The sequence below is a fragment of the Trachypithecus francoisi genome, unplaced genomic scaffold, assembly GCF_009764315.1.
Source record: "Trachypithecus francoisi isolate TF-2019V2 unplaced genomic scaffold, Tfra_2.0 Lachesis_group16, whole genome shotgun sequence".
NCBI classification, from domain to species: Eukaryota; Metazoa; Chordata; class Mammalia; order Primates; family Cercopithecidae; genus Trachypithecus; species Trachypithecus francoisi.
The window spans coordinates 20,072,667-20,092,194 of NW_022681461.1; the positions used below are offsets into that span (position 1 = coordinate 20,072,667).

At 45.6% G+C, this 19,528-nt stretch overlaps 1 protein-coding gene and 1 long non-coding RNA gene across 2 annotated transcripts in view; both read left to right on the top strand.

Moving 5' to 3' along the window:
- The first annotated feature begins 329 nt into the window (after positions 1 to 329).
- Positions 330 to 19,528, top strand: part of GNA14 (G protein subunit alpha 14) — a 217,438-nt gene continuing 198,239 nt past the window's right edge. Inside the window, exon 1 of the mRNA XM_033237040.1 lies at positions 330 to 1,945. Coding sequence (XP_033092931.1) covers positions 1,822 to 1,945 — 124 coding nt within the window. The 5' untranslated portion in view covers positions 330 to 1,821. The remainder of the gene's footprint in view (positions 1,946 to 19,528) is intronic.
- LOC117098440 overlaps positions 6,351 to 19,528 on the top strand; it is a 33,835-nt gene continuing 20,657 nt past the window's right edge. The window contains exon 1 of the long non-coding RNA XR_004443404.1: positions 6,351 to 6,361. This is a non-coding gene — a long non-coding RNA (uncharacterized LOC117098440). The remainder of the gene's footprint in view (positions 6,362 to 19,528) is intronic.

Genomic DNA, 19,528 nt, shown 5'->3' on the forward strand with positions numbered 1-19,528 from the left:
TCAATTTATGCCTGCAAGAAAACTAAAATAGTCACACATTAAAGAATGTATGCACATTTTTAATGTCTGATTCCTCTACATTTCTTAAACTGCAAAATAATAACATGTAGCCAGATAGCATCGCAATACCAACTTCTTTATATAATGACACATACCATTCCACTCAATGTGCTCCTCAGTTTGAATTGATAAAATACTTGCTACTCAAATGAAAGGCACTTATGCCTGCTCTTAGTAGAGGAAGCATTATCTAATTGCCTAACGCTCCATTAGCATATAGCCTATACTGACTTGAGAAGGAAAGAACGTTCATTGCTGTGGCCAATAGGATCCCCTCTCTCCACCTTCCCTTTTCTGCATCAAAATCTACACCGACAAAAGTCAGATGTTGTAATATGCATTTTATCGTGTCACTTAAGTACAAGAAGTGCTTTTTAATTTTAAGTTTTTATTAATGCTGCTCAAACTTGACCCTGATGTTCCAGGATCCTGGCCAAGGTGTCAGTGAGGCCACAATCGCAAGGCGGCTGTTAGGTTTCGGGGCTGGGCAGGAAACTTGCCAGGTGCTACCAGGAACGCGTCAGCCCTTTCTACAAAGCAGGTGTCTTTCCCATCATAAAATGCAAAGCAATCAGCCGTTCCCTTTCTCCCCAGCCCCCTCGTCCGGAGGCCGACAGGATATTTACCCTGGGCTCTTGCAGTTCTCTTATAATTGAACCCAGCGGCGGCTCTTTCTCCGAGCTCAGAGCCACCAGGCTCAGGCCCAGCCACACTTTACAGGCAAATTGCCGAGCTGACCAAGGGCTTTGGCCAAGCCCGAGCTGGGCGGGGGAGTCCAGGAAGCGGAAGGAGCCCGTCTAGGAAACCCGGGTGTGCGTGGTGGTGAAGCTGGTGGGCAAGCTTCCACTTCAGGTCCGGGTAGAGACCTCTGGGCTTTGCGTCTCGCAGCAGACGCTTGGCGCCGCTCCTTTTCCAGCCTGCTGCCGCCTTCTCCGAGCGAGTGAGTTGGCGAAACTCACTCACCTGTCGGAACCCGGGGCCTGGCTGCCAGAGCGCGCAGGTTACAGCAAACTTCGGCCGGGACGCCACAGCCAGGGAGGCAAGTGTGGGGGCTGCTCCCTGAGAAGCCAGCTCCCACCCCCTGCTCCGCGCCCCCTGCTGGTCCCCTTTCACTTCCAGGCGCCTTCGGCTTGGGGTGCCTAGAAGGCCAAGTCCAGCAGACGCCAGGCTGCAGGTTCGAGATGCTCCGCCTCCTCCTGCCACTTAGAGCCACAAGCGCTAGCGGGAACCTTTCCACTTGGTCTTAGTCTGCGGTCACTGCTGAGGTTTTCAGAACTTTCCAGGCAAAGGCCAGCCAGGTCCTTTGCCTCCAACCCACTCCGCGCCTACCTCCCGCCAGGGGACACCCCTAGGCCCAGGAGATCCTACTCCCCCCGGAGCACCGACGTTCCAACTGTCGTCTGCGCCCCCTGACTGCTGTCCGGCTCCTGTGCCAAGGGGAGCTCGCATCTTCCCGGGGCCAGCATCGCTCCCAACTTCTCGACTCGCCCTCCTCCTCCCCAGAGCGCGAGTGGGGCAGGCTGAGCCCGGATCCGGGGTGCACTCGAGCGTTCCCAGCACTCGGGATTCGCCCCCGCCTCAGAGCCGACTTTCGAGGGGGAATTGAGCCTCGGAGGTCCAGGCCTGTTACTCCAAAGCTCAAATCGTCCCCGGTCTTTCCACACCCCTGCGCCCGTCGCGTGCTGGCCGGGTGAGTGGTCGGGCCGAAGATTCGAGTGTTCGGGGCCGCGTCGCCCCGTCGGGTGCTGAGCTGAGCCCACCATGGCCGGCTGCTGCTGCCTGTCCGCGGAGGAGAAGGAGTCACAGCGCATCAGTGCGGAGATCGAGCGGCAGCTTCGTCGGGACAAGAAGGACGCGCGCCGCGAGCTCAAGCTGCTGCTGCTGGGTGAGTGGCTGCGTCTCCGATCCCCGCGAGCCGGGCGTTCCCCTCCCGAGCCTTCCTGGCAGTTCTACTGGCCGGGACCCGCGCGTCCCTGGAGCCCAGCGGAGTGCAGGACGGCTTCCTCCTCCTCCACCTTGGAGCTCACGGATGCCAGCAACTTGGGGCCTTAGGGCGTCTGTTCTTTACATCTCTGGCTGGGCGACATGAAAAAGCACCCCCTTCCCCTGCCCCCAAACGGGACAGGGACCTGTATCACTTGATCTCTTGACCGCTGTACCCTATGTGTTTCGGTGTGCCCCTCTCCCCAAAACCCCCTCCACTCCTCCGGCCGCAGCACACCCAGCTTGGGGTCTATGGTGACCCACATCTTGGGTTCAGGGCTAGCTCTGACCCGCACGCTTTCAGTTCTAGATGAAGCATCTTGAGAATTTACCATGCGCCAGACCGTGCTAAGTTCTTAGGGGCATCATCACCTGGTGATGCGGGCAGGTGATATCTCTATTCTAGAGAATTAAAACATGGAGGCCTGGAGAACTGACCAACTTGCCCTGATTGAGAAAAGGCAAAATCGATGCTAGGTCAGCTGTGGGGGTGAAGGCCATGCCATTGCTGCTCCTCTGACCGTGAGCTCCTACGCCTGCCCCCCATGGGTCCCTTTGGCCAGGCCTTTGTGTTTGCAGCAGACCCAAACCTCCCTTGCTCATCTTGACTCAGTGTGTCCACGCCTTAGGATTTAGGTTGGCTGCCCTGGTGCCTCTGGCAGGTCTTCATCCAGCTCTTTTGGTCTCTCTGCAAAGGTCTGGGTAGGACATCCACTTTCAAACACAAAGAAAACAGTTGAAGGTTTGCCCAAGTTACGCCATGAGGCGAGGATCCCACCTCCTCAGACTTTCTAGAACTCTGTCAACACATTTGCTGTTTGAGGAATATTTTACCTTTTCTTTCAGACCATGGTATCAGCTGTCAATTTTTCCACAAAGATTTCAACTTTTTTCTTTCGCCCCTTTTGAACAGGAATCTTCTTTTATATCATCTGTCTGTTTATTCATCTTTATTCCTTGTATAGGTGTCACCCTCCCAGAAAGCTTCAAGGAAAGAAAAAGTTGACCTAGTGAGTGTAGTATAGAGAAGGCTCTCAGCCAGTGCGGCCTTCAGACCTGGGCAGAAGAACCCGCTTACCCTTATCCCCTGGGTTTAAAGGGCCCAGTCTGGCCTTCTGGGGGTTGCAGGGGGTGTGCCCCTCCCCATAGACCTGGAAATCTGTAGGTCCAAGGGGGCTGGCTACCCAGAGATCATGCTGCCCCCTCCCTCCCAAGACTTGGATGGAATACCCAGCCCAAAGGGCCCCATATCAACTTCCAAGGCCTGAGCCCTAGAAGGGGCAAACCTGATCCCTGGACAGCTCACAAAGGGGCAGCTCTTTGCTGGGGCATAAAAGAGTTTGGAAATGTGGACTGGATAGGAGAGGAGGGAGTCCTCGTGGGTGCCCAAGAGGCCCCCCTAGGAGAGAGGGAGCCTGGGTGGGGAAGGGAAGGGGCTCTGTTCATTGGCCAGGTCTGCTATTTCTGTGTCTGGCCCATAACTCTGAAGGGTCTGAAAATTCTAAGTTGTCCCTGGCCTTCTAGGCTGCTATAAAGCTACTTTTGTCAAGGGAGGAGGAATACATGAGTTTGCTAGCTTGATTAACACTAGAAAATAACTAGGAGGGGGGGTTTTGTACTTTTGCCCTGAACCCCACAAACCAGAGGGGTTTAGTTGCATATGTACTTTTTTTAAGGGCAGGGTGAACCCCATTTCACTTTGCAATGCTTTGATTTGTGTTAACATACGAAGTACAGTGTTTAGAATATACCAGGAGCTTGACAAACACTGGCTCTCGCTTTGAAAAATTGTGCAGTCAGCTGAGCCATACTGTACTGGTAATAAGCCTGTTTGTTTGATGTAAAATGCTTGCATTGACACACAAAATAGGGGAGGAATGTCTGTAGGTAAACTGTTTGCCTGAAAGTCACATTAATCAGGGTGACCCAGGGTCTTCATTTCCCCAGGCCCTTGCTCCAGTCCTCCTCCTACCGCCTTGCGGCACTGTCTGACCTCTGAACACCCCCATTTTCATCTTGCCGAGTTGGGACTAGTACATCCCCTTAGTGAAAACTTTCCTGTGAAAAATCCAGTTTCCAAACCACGCGGAGCTGTTCAGAACTCCAAGGATGGACTTCAAAACCTCTGATTTATTTCATTCTGTACAGTCCTGGGGCACAGCTCCATTTCTTCTCAAGGAAGAGCCAGTGACTCAGAGGAGAGAGGAATTTTAGGGGAGGGTAGACACTGTTTTGTCTGAAGTCATGCAATTTGAGTGAAAAATTCGCTCATCTCTCTGGTAGGTGGATTAGAGCATCCACTGTTCAGGTGTCTCAGTTAAAAACCCCACTTTGCAAATGAGAGTTTGGAATCCTTTTGTGGAGCATGGGATGACCTCCAAAGCCACCGTCCCTTTCAAAATGAAGCTTGCTTTTGCAACAAAATGATTTTAGGACGTATCCGAAGTGCAGCATCCTGTTTCTGCTTAATAAAAGCATGGGTTAGTGTCTACCAGGGAAAGATAAAAGCTGTTGTTTGGTTAAGGCTAATAATTACAAGATGTTGGTGTGCCGCCTTCTCATCAGAAAGAGATGGAGAAAATAAAGGAGATGGTTGAATTTAGTAGAAAGAAATTTCAGTTCCTTCCGTAAAAGTTCTGATAAGAACATTGGTGAGTACTGATCAGCATAGGGAGAAAGTGTCAGGACAATAGCTATTAAATAAGGGAAAATGAGATCTTTTATTGATTTTCCTGTTAAATGCAGATTGGTGAAGTATGGCTTGTTAACTGGGTTGAGTGTTTTAATTCTGGATGCAGACCTCACCTTGGAGCTCTCTGGAAGGAAGAGGAATTGGTATTTAACAGATACTGGCTGAATTAGTTTGCTAGGGCTGCCATAACAAAATACCACAGACTTGGGAGGCTTAAGCAAAGGAAATTAATTTTCTCACAGTTGTGGAGCTGGAAGTCTAAGAGCAAGGTGTTGGCTTGGCAGGTTTGGTTTTTCTGGAGGCCTCTTTCCTTGGCTTGCAGACAGCTGCCTTCTCCCTGTGGCCTCACATGGCCTTTCTTCTGGGCATGCACATCCCTGTCTTTTTCTTTTTCTTTCTTTCTTTCTTTCTTTTTTTTTTTTTTTTGACACTCTTTAGGTTGGAGTTCAGTAGTACAGTCACAGCTTCCTACAGCCTTGACCTCCTGGACTCAAGCAGTCTTCCCACCTCAGCCTCCCTAGTAATTGGGATTACAGGTGTGAGCCACCATGCTGGGCTTCTTTTTCTTTTTCTTAGCTTTTGTTGCCTAGGCTGATCTCAAACTCCTGGGCTCAAATGATCCCTCTGCCTCAGCTTCTCAAAGTGTTGGGATTACAGGTGTGAGCCGGGCCACTGCCTTTTATTAAGGACACCTATTGTATTAGGGCTCCACTCATTTTAATCACCTCTTTAAAGACATTATCTTCAAATATGGTTACATTCTGAGGTACTAGTGGTTGGGATTTCAACGTGTAAGCTTTGGCGGGAGGACTAAATTCAGCCAGAAACAATAGTGTAGAGATGAACAATGTAGATTCTTAGGCCAGTCTGCCTGGGTTTGAACCCTAGCCCTATAGTGTCTTAGCTGTGGACTGACTTCTCCAGGCTTTGGATGGCAGTGAGTGCTCAGTGTCAGCTATCATCACTCTGTTTTTGAGTATCTTCAGGTCCTAGAGAGGTGTCATTTTCCATTTTTAGTTGACCAACTGTGGGTTGCATAGAAGTTTATATAAATTGTTCTGGTAGTGCTTTAATAGAAATGTTTTGCTTTGAGTTTCCCTTAGTGTTTTCTGAGCTTAAAATCTCTCTTCCTACTTACACCAAAAAGTTGAAAATCTGGTCCCAAAAAGTTTTACTGGATTGGTTATAACAAGATCCCATTTTAGAATTAGCTATCATGTTCCTGGGCAGGAAGTCCATTCCAGAAAATGGTGCAAATAATGTGAGTTTCAACATAGAAAGTGACAACACTGGCTGGGTGCAGTGACTCACCCTGTAATCCCAGCACTTTGGGAGGCTGAGGCAGGTGGATCACCTGAGGTCAGGAGTTCGAGACCAGCCTGACCAACATGGAGAAACCCCTGTCTCTACTAAAAATACAAAATTAGCCGGGCATGGTGGCACATGCCTGTAATCCCAGCTTCTCAGGAGGTTGAGGCAAGAGAATTGCTTGAACCTGGGAGGCAGAGGTTGCAGTGAGCCGAGTTTGTGACATTGCACTCCAGCCTGGGCAACAAGAGCAAAACTGTCTCAGGGAAGAAAAAAGAAAGAAAAGAAAGAAAGAAAATGACAACACCTTCCCACTCTGTGAATTCCCACTCTGTGAAGGAGAAAAGGAATGAAATGATAAATATGCCCACGTTCCTTTATCTGAGCTTAGTTCAATGCAACATCCTTTTCCAAGGTGCCAGCCACAGTGCAGGGATTCCTTCCCAAGGGCTGAGTTGGAGAAGGACAGTTCACAAATAGTTGTTATGAGGAAGATGGCCATAAAAGCTTCGATTAAGAGGTGGAACAGGCAGAGTGTAAAGAGGGAGCCTCTGGAGGAGGCATCATCTGAGTGGGCCCTGAACTATGGGGAGGGTAAGATGCAAACTATTGTCTGCGCGTGGGGGCTTGGGAGAGACATGCAAAAACTCTCTTCACCATCTAGTGAAATTTCTGAGGATAGTAAATGGTGTTCTAAGGATCTGGGATCATATGAAGGATCCCTTGGGGGCCAGATTTCATTGAGTTTTTGTGTTTTGTTTTATTTTTTGTTTGTTTTTGAGACAGTCATGCTCTGTTGCCCAGGCTGGAATGCAGTGGCATGATCACGGCTCACTGGAACCTCTGCCTCAGCCTCACAAGTAGCTGGGATTATAGGCATCCACTACCATGCCCAGCTAATTTTTTAATTTTTTTTTTTTTTTTTTTTTTTTTTTAAGTAGAGACAGGGTTTCACCATGTTGGCCAGGCTGGTCTCAAACTCCTGACTTCGAGTGATCTGCCTGCCTCAGCCTCCCAAAGTGCTGGGATTACAGGCATGAGCCACAGTGCCTGGCCTGTGTTTTATTTTAACCAGTTATGGGAGTATTGTGTTCACTCTAAAATCGACATTAATACAAAAATGCTTGCTTTTTTGCCATAATATGCTTCAGAAAGGAGGATTGTCTGGTTGTCTGTGGCTTCTGTTCATCCTGGCTGGAGCAAACCAATCTCACCAGGTAGCTTGCTTCCATCCATAACACGGCAGTTCCCGAGGCCTTTCGAGAGGCAAATGCACGTACCCCTTCTTCTGTCTACTTTTAAAGGAATATAGAATCTTTTGAAATACTGGACTTTTACCCTTTGCACCTTTGCAAATCATCTTTATTGAATACAGTAAGTCAGCAGCCTGACATGTACACTTTGAGTTTTGACAAATGTATGATCATAATCTAGAAACACTTCCATCATCCCAGAAAGTTCCCTGTGCCTTTGCAGTCAATCTTTCTTTTTCTTTTTTTTTTACTTTTTATTTGGAACTGATTTAAAATTTATAAAGAATTTGCAGGAATAAGGATAGCACAAACAACACAGGTATGCCCTCTTCCCTTGCCAATGTTTGAGGGTAAATTATATGTATTGTGGCCTTTTTTTCCCTAAACACTTCAGTGTGTTTTTCTGAAAATAGGGATAATCTCTTACATAAGCGCAGTACACTTATGAAATGTCAGTACATTTCACTTTGATGCAATATTTGTGTTCAGTCTATTATACATATCCCAGTTTTGTAGGTTGACCCAGTAATGTCCTTAGTGGTGTTCCGCCACCTCCAGTACAAGGTCCAGTGGAGGCTCAGGAATTGCATTTGGTTCTCGTATCCTTTTAGTTTCTTTAATCTGAACTTTTCCACAAAGTCATTGTTTCTACGATTTGAATTTCTGAAAAATACAGTCTCCTCTCCCTTTTTTAACAGATGGTTTCTCATTTGGGATTTAACTGGTGAGTTTCTTACGATTAGAGATTACAATTGTGCTTTTCTGGCTGGAACACTGGATACGTGCTGTTGTGTCCTTCTCGGGGGTGGCATCTGGAGGCACACCATGTCCATCTGCTCCTCTGTGGTGGTGATAACTCTGATGACCTGGTTAAGATGTTGTCTGTTTTATCCACTGTATCATAATTTTGTGGAGTGACACTTTATAAGGTCATGTAAATACCCTGCTTCTTATCAAAATTTAGGAGTCATTGATGGTTTCCACCTGATCCAATCTATAATATGGTGTCTGCAGAAGGATTTTCCAACTCCAGCACTCTCCACATTTACCAGTTGGCACTTGACATTCTACTGCAACAGCCTTACCTTTGCCCTTCCTTCCTTCCTTCCTTCCTTCCTTCCTTCCTTCCTCCTTCCTTCCTTCCTTCCTTCCTCCCTCCCTCCCTCCCTCCCTCCCCCCACTCCTCCCTCCCTCCCTCCCTCCCCCCACTCCCTCCCTCCCTCCCTCCCCCCCACTCCCTCCCTCCCTCCCCCCCACTCCCTCCCTCCCTCCCCCACTCCCTCCCCCCCCATGCAAATTCATGAATCCCTAGGTTTTTTTCCCTCAATGGTTTTTACTTCATTACTGTTCTTAATCATTTTGGTGCTCTAATTGTATCCGATTTGTGCAATGAGATCCTCTTCAAGCTGACTCCTTTGTCACTGTGACATGCCTCTGTCATTTTTTTTTTTTTTTTTTGAGCATTTCATTGTTTTCTGGCATAACAACATGCCCCAGGCTCATCTTGTACCAATTCTTCTGCAGCTGGGGAAGAACTCAGCCATTTCTCAGGGGGGCTGTGGTTCCTTTTAGTGGAGAACTGGATCTTTTTAAAAAATGTTTAAGCCATTTGAAATAAAGCTATCAAGTTCCTAATTCAGATCAATTACTAGTACAGTATCCACATACCAAAAGAATCAAGGTGCTAAATCATGTCATTAGAGGATGAAATTGTTGAGGCTTTAATAAGTCTTAAGCAGTGGGCAGATATAAAGTGGAAAAATCTGACAGTGGAGTTTGGCAAAAAGCAATGTAAATAAAGTCTTAATCCTCAAATGGTCTTTTTTGTTTGTTTTTCTTTTTAAAAGATGCCTTCTAGTCTATGTCATCTTTTGCTTTCTCATTTCCCATGATACTTAAACCACAAGGGGAAAATACCACTGTAACAACTCCCATCTGTAGGGCTATATGAAGGGAGGTCATGATATTGGGGAGTAGGAGAGGGATTTTCAGTGAATTATTGCAGCAAAGCTAAGATGATACTAAAGACGGTTGAAATTTAAAGAGGAGACAATAATTTATCACAAGGATTGTCACCAGGGCGTCTCATGGAATTCAAAGAGGATTTGAATAATAGAGAAAGAGCAAGTGCCAGGGCAGTTGGGTTAGGGGACTCTTCTCTAGGCATAGCCATCAACAGGACTTGACTCCATCCCCTTCCAAGCTTGAGAGCCCTCTCCGCCGACCTTTAGCCAGGTTGTGGCATCAGGGTGCACTCCTGGATCAATCAGTTCTGGCCAGGGGACGTGCATCATGGACATGACTATCACCTGAGTGCAGATGGCCGGGGACTGGGATCCCTGTGAGCCAGGTAGCCACAGCTGCAAATACTGTTAGAGGAAGAAAATATACTAGCGCGAATCCAAGGGCTCTAAAGTTGGAAGGGACCACAAAAGCCTCTGCCAGAGCCCTCACATTCATTATGAAGATTGGCTCTCTGCTGATGGGTAAATTAGCCATACTGGCCAAGATTCTTGATTGTAGACCATGTAAGCAGAGTAATAATTTATTAGAGTGGAAGCAGGAAATAGAATTAACGGAAATTGGAGAGGAGGCTCAGCAAAAGGGCAGGATTTAAAGGACTCTGGACATCGCAAACACTAGTACCAGACAAGGCTGTTAAGGACACAGTCAGTGGACTCCAGCACCCTGCCAGTCACTGCTGCTGCGCGACACTTAAATTCACAGCAGAGCTGCAAATCACCTGTGACCATCTTCTGCACCCTGGTGTCACTTTTCAAAACCTCCATCTGTCTGATTGTGCTGAACTACCACATTGTTGGGGAGAGGCAGTGTGACATCGCGGTTAGGAGAATGTTCCTTGGAGCCAGCCTTGCTGGGTTTAAAATATAGGCTCTTCCACTGATAAGCTGTGTTCATCCTTGAATGTACGTTAGTTTCTTCGTCTGTTAAAGGGGAATAAAAACCCAATGAGGTAGATACTATTATGAGAATTAAATGAGTCGTCATTTTTAGAGCGTTTAGGTTAGTGCCTGGCACATAGTCAGTGCTATTTATTTTAGGTGTTTGTTAAATAAAATTCTGCCAGCCTTAGCTTTCTACCATAGGGAAAGGGGGTGGGCTGCTGCCTCCTACCTTTCTTGAAAACCTTCCCCCAGAAGATAAGTGCTCAGATGCTGGGCAGCCCCAAATTACAGAGATCCACAACAAAAATGTGAGATTTTCCATAAAATAGCTTTACCTAAATGGATTGGTAAAGGCAGACTCAAAGAAAAACTAAATGTAAGCTTTCAGACAATGGGATCATGAAAAGGAGGCAGATGTCTTTAAATATTAAGATGTATTTAATATTGCTCCAGTTAATTTCTTGAATTTGTTTTTTAAAATCATGCCTTTATTCTACAGGGCTATGAAAATTTCACACATGTATCCTATTATCCCAGGAAACTCTCACAGCCCATCTGCTAGCATTGTCTTTGGTGTTAAACATTTGCCAAATCTCACCCCTTCTTCCCCTATCCAAAGCTGCAATTCACCTGCGTTATTGCAGTGTCCTCTTGATTTCCCACCCCACATTTGCCCTTCTTTGGTCCATTTAAAAACTTAGATTGTATTATTACCTTACTTAAATTCAGTGTGTTTTACTTACACTTGGAATAAATGCCAAATGCCTTCCTACTTCTCAGAATGTACACAGGGTCATTCTCCCACTGGTTCGCTGGGCTGAAGCCACATTCACCTTCTTTGTGTTCTTCAGACGCAACATTTGTTACCTCTGGGTCTTTAAGCTTGCTCTTTTTTCTGCCCGGAACATTCTTTTCTGTTCCCCACTCTTGTTCCATGTACATGGCTGTTTATTCCTTGTCTTCACGTCTCGGCTCAAAAGTTCTTCTCTTGACAAGGCCTTTCCAGATCATACTACCTGAAATCGTCCTTGCACCATTTACTCTTAGTTGTCTGGTTCTATAACTTGGCATTATTTCTTCATAGTGGTTATCTTGGAATTTACCTGATATTCTTATTTGCTTACTTGTTGGCTTGTCTGCCCCCCAATAGATTGCAAGCTCCGTGAGAGTGGGGCTGTGCTGTCTTGTTCCTGTATCCTGGCACCTGAACCAGTTTTGTGCCTGGTGCAATGTTTCAACAATGACTGGATGGTACAGTGTGAGCACTGAAAGGCAGAATGATACTTGACCAATCTGAAATGAGACAGGCTAGTTGACTATCAAATATGAAATATTCTTCCATGAATACATATTGATATACCCATGTTACAGAACAAGCAAGTGCTCTTGATCAGAGTCCTGTTAATTACTTCATTATAAGACTACATTTGATATTTAATATATTGATCTTCCAGTATTTTTTCAGAATAAACTTGTGCATATAAAACCAGACAGTGGCAATAAAAGCCAAAGTTTTCTAGAATATGAACACAAGTATTACCTATGTGATATGCCTCCTCCTGGTACTCAGTATTAACAACAAAAACAATTTTTCTTTTCATGGTTTACTAAAGCCTTGACCTCCTGGGCTCAAGCAATCCTTCCACCTCCACCTCCCGAGTAGCTGGGACTACAGGCATGCCACCACAGCCGGCTAAGTTTTAAATATTTCTTGGGAGATGGGGTCTTGCTATTGCCCAGGCTGGTTTTGAACTCCTAGTATCAAGCGACCCTCTTACCTCAGTCTCTAGCATTATTGGAATTATAGGCATAAGCCACTGCACCCAGCTCAACAATTTTAACAATAGAATAGATAAGTTAAAATATACTTAAGAAAGTTACTTATGAGGTTGCTGATAGGATACAGAAATTCATTCCATATGTGGTTTGAATTGTGCAAAATTTAAATTTTCTCTGAAGTTGATGGATAAGGTGAGGTCAACATCTACTCAATTAATGGCCACTGCAGGTTTCAGGGCCAGGTCTCCTGTTTTTTTTCCTTTTTCAGTGTGTGCTTTTTAAGTTTAAAGAGTCCATTACAGCAAGAGTCAAGGTAAAGGAGACTGATATTCTTGGAATTGTGGAACAGAAAGGAAATTAATAGCAAAGAACAGTGAAAAGTGGTAAAACTTAGGAAGTTGAAAGTTCAAGCCAGCAGAAATCTGATTAGTTCATGACCCAGTACCTCATAATGGGAACTATTTTTTTCTTCAAGAAGTTAGTACTCCAGGAGCTGTAAACACCACCAGTAAACGTGTTTTGAGTCCACAGGTCTTCTCCCACCTCCCCTTTCCCCAGATCCAAGAAGTAGTGCCCATTGCACTGCCAAATCTGCTATCTGGGCTCAGGTCATTCATCTACCATTGTGAGGTCCTGACGGAACTACCATGTACATCCCAGAAGGGTATGTGCAGAAGACACTCAACAGCATGAAGACCCTGCTGGCGCTCCTTCTCAGAGTGGCGACCTGATGTGTGGCCAGAACTTGGCATCTATGAGATGAGCAGTATGTTTAGGCTCTGGGAACCAAGTTTCTTTTTTTGGTGAGGGGAGGCTCTGAGTTATTGGGTGTATGACCAGGAGCAAGACATTTCCTCTGAACCCCAGGGTCCTTACCTGTAAAATGAAAAGGTTGGACCAGATGACGTCTGAGGTCTTTCAAATTCTGTCATCAGATGTTTTCTACAGGTGGTTCTTAAAGTGTGTTCCCAGGATCTGCAGCATTGGCATCAGCACCTCCTGGGACCTTGTTAGAAATGCAGACTCTTAACTCCCCATCTTAGCTGTGTGAAGCAGAACTTCTGGAGTGGAGCCAGCAATCTGCAGTTTAATAAGCTCTCCAGGTGATCCTAATACACACTCAAGTTTGAGAACCTCTGTTTTATGGCATTGGCCTGGAACTCAGGAGCTGGTCAGCCTCTGATTGTCACACTGGGCTTTCAGCAGACTTCCAGGATGCACCTGAGACTAATTTGTCTAGGGAATGCGTTGTTGCTTGCAGGTGAAGAAATCTCTCCCTCATCAATTTGATGAAGGGACTTTAAGGGCTAAGCTGGGTAATTTGTAGGGGTCTTTTTGCATTTGTCCCAATGTGCCAGGCTGGTGGACAATAGAGGAAGAGCAAGCACCTATGTATGTTTTACCTTGGCAAGAATTATTTCAAAAAGTAGCAAATGATCGTGTTTGCATAGATCCTTGTACTTGCATGTACTCTTCAAAAAGTTGTGCTTCTAAAAACTGCAATGATCTTATGGCTAAAAACCATTAGGTAGTTATATTTCTATTAATGAACTTAGTTGTGCTGAGGAACCATATTCTAGTAAGAGCCATCATATATCAGTCTTCTCATTGAAAATTCACTCTCCGTGGAACATCGGCTGGTGCTGTGGTTTGAATGTTCATCTCCTTCAAATCTCATGTTGAAATTTGATCCCCAGTGTTGGAGGTGGGACCTCCTGTGAGGTGTTTAGGTCGTGGGATTGGATCCCTCAAGAACAGATTAGTGCCCTCTCTTGGGAGTGAGTTCTCACTCTATTAATTCTTGAGAGAGCTGGTTGTTCAAAAGAGCCTGGCACTTCCCCACCTCTCTTGCTTCCTCTCTTACCATGTGATCGATCGATCTATCTCCCTCCCTCCCTCCCTCCTTCCCTCCTTCCTTCCCTCCCTCCCTCCCTCCCTCCCTCCCTCCCTCCCTCCCTCCCTTCCTTCCTTCCTTCCTTCCTTCCTTTGTATTTGTGAGACAGGGTCTCACTCTGTTGCCTAGGCTGGAGTGTGGTGGTGTGATTAACTTCTGTCTCAAACTTTTGGGTTCAAGGGATCCTCACACTTCAGCCTCCTGAGTAGCTGGGACTACAGGTGCATCAATATGCCCAGCTTGCTCTATCTATCTATCTATCTATCTTTCTTTCTATTTATTGTAGAGAAAAGGTCTCCCTGTGTTGCCCAGGCTGGTCTTGAACTGCTGGCGTCAAGCAATCCTCCTGCCTCAGCCTCCCATAGCACTGAAGATTATAGGCATGAGCCAGCCCATTGTCTTGTATTTTCAAAAAGACTTTTCCTAGTAACTATACATGGTAAGATTTTGATATGTAACCAAAACTACAGTTGAGAAATTTGTAAATTGTTCTTTACTGTTGCTTTACTCTGAAACACTTTACTTACCAGAATCCAGGGTCTTTTTTCATTCTTTTTATGTTATAGCTAACACTAATAATGAAAAAGGCAATATTAAAGTGTAACATTTATACTTTCAGTCATTATTCTAGGTACTTTAATGAGTGATTTTGTTTATTCCTCATCATGTTTGAGGTAGAGGCAGTAGTATCCTCTCCATTCTACAGATGGGAAAATTGAGGCCTATCCCATGGCAAGATTCACTGGCCAGAGTGGTGCCAGGTTTGAATCCAGGTGGTCTGACGCCAGAGCCTTGGTTCTTAATCACAGTTCTGCTTCTGTCTCCCAGAGCCAGACAGCTCACCCAAATCTACCCCATGGGGGCAAATCTCTGCTGTGCCCACTTCTTGCCATCCTCTCTGCCATTCTGTTCTCCCCCATCTCCTATCTGAATTGCTAAATGTATCTACCATTCCCTAGTCCCAAATTCACTCTTCAGTCTGCTAGCCAGAGTGACCTTTTAAACATATAAATTGGATTGTTGTTTTTCTGTTCAGAACCTTTCTATGTCTTGGGTGCAAATTTAAATCTGTGCGTGGCCTGTGAGACCCTCTATCTGTCCCCTAATGACCCTCTGCCATTATTCTCCATGATTACTTAGTTTTGGCCACAGGACCATCTTTTAGAATCTTCAGTGGGCCAGACTCATCCTACTTAGGCCTCTGCACATGCCAATCTGTCTGCCTACAACACTCGTTTCTGCTGGTCTTGTAGTGAACTGATACTCATTTTGAGATGCATCTTAAATATCTCTTCCTCCTGGAAGCCTTTGCTGACTCCCCAGTCCAAACTAAGTTCCTCAGAATATTTCTCCCATAGCACCTTCTACGTTTCTTTTTAAAAATAGTGCTTATCCTAGTTTGAAATTGTACTTACCATCCTTCTCTGCTAGCCTCTAAGTTTTATGAGTGTAGAGACTATTGTGACGTGAGAATCCTCAGCATCTTGTATAGTGCCTGGGTGTTTCATAACATTTGCTAAATGGAGAAATATATGACTGTTACAGGATCTCTGGGGTATTGTTTTTCTGTCTGGAAACCTCTGTGGCTGGTGGTGCCTTTGCCTGAATTTTGCTAAGGCCCGCTGAGCTAGTTTTGCTCATTTGACCTGGCAAACTGAGCTTGGCTCACGCTACCAGCCTGGGTCCCACACCTGCCAAAGAGAGTCAGGCATAGAATGGCAAGGGGTGTGTGAGCGAGTGTGGGATGCGGCCACTGCACACAGTCAGACATGCCTTTTACTGTAGCAGAGTGGGCAGTTCCAGGTGCCAGCAAAGGCGCCAGCTCTCTGTGAGGCTGCGGCCAGACCAAGTACACCATAAGCAGCTTCCACGGCTGGCACTGGGGAACAAGGTGGCATCCAGAAACTTGGAGACTCCAGGAACCGTAGGGCCCCAAAGAGGGAGTCACAGCCCTGGCTCAGGGAGTTCCCAGGTCTGGGGTCCCCAAAGGACCACAGCTCTTCTCTCCTCTTTGTCCACAATGTGGCAAGCAAGGGGCATATTTCAGCACTGTTTGTGTTACCGCTCTTTTAGCCCCTACATTTGATGGGTCCCAAGTTCTTGTCCTGTGGCCAGGAAGAATGAAGTATGCAGACAAGTAGAAAGTGAGAAAGACAGAGAAGCTTTGAGCAACAGAACAGCTCAGTCTCCCGCAGGGGGAAGTTCCTTTCTGCAACCAGGGTGTCCCATGAGTGTTCAGCTCCTAGCAGAGAGGAGACCCCGGACAGGGAAGCTCCTCTCTGCAGGCAGGTCATCCTGTTGTCTCTTCAACTCTCAGCAGAGAGGAGGCCCCGAAGTGGGTTGCTCCTCTCTGCAGCTGGTTGTCCCGACATCTGCTTGAGTATCAGCAGAGACGAGGCCCTAGAACGGGTAGTTCCTCTCTGCAGCTGGTCATCCTGACATCTGCTCAGCTCTGGTTAAGCCTGGGGCTTTTATGGGCTGCAGAGGGGAGAAAGTGTGCACCGATTGGTCCATGGGTGGCCATGGGTAGGCCTGCAAAAGGCACCACAAGTTCCCATTCTGGTCCACAGGACTGGCAGCCCAGCCCCCAGCCTTCAGGCCCTCACTAGGGACCCACCTCCTTCTGTCCAGGAGTCGGTCTGCCTCCCGCTGCTGTTCACGGCACCCATGGCACCCAGGATGCTCATACCAAGGGGTGCCTGTGGGCCAACACCTAGCTTCCCTCAGTGCCCCCCTTGGCTTCCCATGGCCCCAACTTTGCTCTGAGATTGGAGCGGGTGCCAACAGTAGGGAGAAGCCAGGCAGCGGGAGCAGGCACTTCCAAGCCTGCAAGGGCAGGGGGGGCCTTCCTGGCCCAAGGTGTAGGGATGCCTGGCTCTGCAGCTGTGGTTTTGGCAGCTGCAGCAGTGACCAGTAGGGTAGGGCTCCTGCCTGCTCCTGAGCCCAGGGAGTGCAGAGATGGCTGGGTCTGCAGCTGCAGTTTGGGTGGCTGCAGCAGCACCCAGGCAGCTTCCACCCCAACTCAGAAGGGGCGAGGATCCTGCTTGTCCCTGCCTCTTACCGGCTCCGCCCAGCCACGCTTCACTGCTGCAGCCAGCATGATGGCAGCAGCCGCTCCAGGTGGCCCGCTGCTGCCATCATTACCATTTAGTATCAACATTATTGCACAAAGAAAGAATATTTGAACTTCAAATAATAGAAGGGCTTAATGGAAGATAACACTTTAAATTGAATAAACTTAAATGTATGATGAACTCATTATGCGCATTATGTGTTTTTTGAAAAATTTTACTTTTTGCTAATGAAAACTTCACTAGATACTGACATTGTACTGTGGGCCAGTGTTCTAGAGCCAATGATTTGTTGTATGCATCTTATGTGCTTCCTAAACTTTCAGATATTCTTTATGCACAGATAGATACTCTTGCTGGTTTTTACCTTTTTTTTCTTTTTTACATAAAAAGTGGCATACAAGATGTTTTATCTGGGCACATGGACACACAGCTAAATACTGTATTTCTTAGCTTCTCTGCTGCTAATTGTGGCCATGTGATGAAGTGATAGCCAATGGGATGTAAATTGAAGTGATATAGCAATTTCTGAGTTATGACCTGAAAAGGAAAGGAGGCTTTCTTCCCTTCTAGAGGAAGATGTAACCTGATGGTAGGAGCTGCAGCAGGCGTATTTTACCGTGAGATGGAAATAAGGTGTTAAGCATGAGAAAGCAACATGATAGCAAAGATCTATGTCTCTAAGACCACAAAGGTGTCATATTAACCTTGAACTGTAAATGATTAGACCCTTTTTAAATGGAAGTTAACCTGGTATCCTAGCTAATAAAATAATATACACTGTTTTGCTCTTAGCGTCTTGATAACAATATATCTGGAAATTCTTTCCAAATCTTAAGCAATCCTAAAGCAGAAAAATTAGACTCTATTGTGGTGGAAAGGGTATAGGATGATGCTGTGGGCCATTTGGTGAGCAATGCTCTGTTGATGCCTCTCATCCTCCCGTCTTCATCAGTATTGTAGTTGGATACAACTGTTTTCTGTGCAGCCGAGTTTTCGATAATTTGATAGGGTCTTTCAGTGTGCAAAGAGACATTTGTAGCTGCATGTTTTAATTGATACTGACTTTATTAGACTGGAATATAAACTTTAAAAACTAGTTTTTCTAAGGTTTTAATGTTCATTTTAATTTGTATAAATCTAGTAATTTTTTGCATATAAAAATTAAAGGGATGTTTCTTAATCCTTTGATTAGTTTTCAATGTACTGCTGTTTGCTTCACTTATTAATTCAGTTAGTTAAATTATTACATTTTCTTTAAACATTTTTAAACCTATTTACACATTTTAATAACCCAGGTATCCTCAAATATTTTAAACCTCCGAAAAAGCTGGCAAGCAAAATCTAAGCAGTTAAGTGATTCTACTAGATCGATTCAATAAATCTTACTCTCTTGGCCAGGTATGGTGGCTCATGTCTATAGTCCTAGCACTTTAGGAGGCCAGGGCGGGAAGATTGCTTGAGACCAGGAGTTGGAGACCAGCTTGGGAAGCATGGAGAAACCCCATCTCTACAAAAAGTACAAAAATTAGCTGGGCCTGGTAGCACACATTTGTAGTCCCAGCTACTCGGGAGGCTGAAGTGGGAAGATCACTTGAGCTCAGGAAGTTGAAGCTGCAATGAGCCTCAACGTTTTGCTAATCAAGCCACTGCACTCAAACCTGGGTGACAGAGTGAAACTTCATCTAAAAAAAAAACCCACAAGACCGTACTCTCTTAATTCTAAACATTCTAATATTGTTTCTAAATGTAATCAAATAATCACATTTATACTGTTAAATCATAAACTAATCACAACTCTGATAAATTATTTAATATCAGATTTACATACCATAAATAAGGACAAGATTTAAAAAATTCGGTGCTGACTCATGTTTACTATACTTTAAAGTTCAACTCGAGGATTTTTTTTTAATACTTTAGGTTCTAGGGTACATGTGCAGAATGTGCAGGCTTGTTACATAGGTACACACGTGCCATGGTGGTATGCTATACCCATCAACCCATCATCTACATTAAGTATTTCTTCTAATGCTCTACCTTCCTTAGCCCCCTAACCACTGACAGACCCTGGTATGTGATGTTCCCCTCCCTGTGTCCATGTGTTCTCATTATTCAGTTCCCACTTATGAGTGAGAACAGGCTGTGCTTGGTTTTCTGTTCCTCTGTCAGTTTGCTGAGAATGATGATTTCCAGCTTCATCCATGTCCCTGCAAAAGACATGCACTCATCCTTTTTATGGCTGCATAGTATTCCATGCTGTATATGTGCCACATTTTCTTGATCCAGTCTAGCATTTGGGTTGGCTCCAAGTCTTCGCTATTGTGAATAGTTGCTGCAACAAACATACATGTGCATGTGTCTTTATAGTAGAATGATTTATAATCCTTTGGGTATATACCCAGTAATGGGATTGCTGGGTCAAATGGTATTTCTGGTTCTAGACCCTTGAGGAATCACCACACTGTCTTCCACAATGGTTGAACTAATTTATACTCCCACCAACAGTGTAAAAGCGTACCTATTTCTCCACATCCTCTCCAGTATCTGTTGTTTCCTGACTTTTTAATGATCGCCATTGT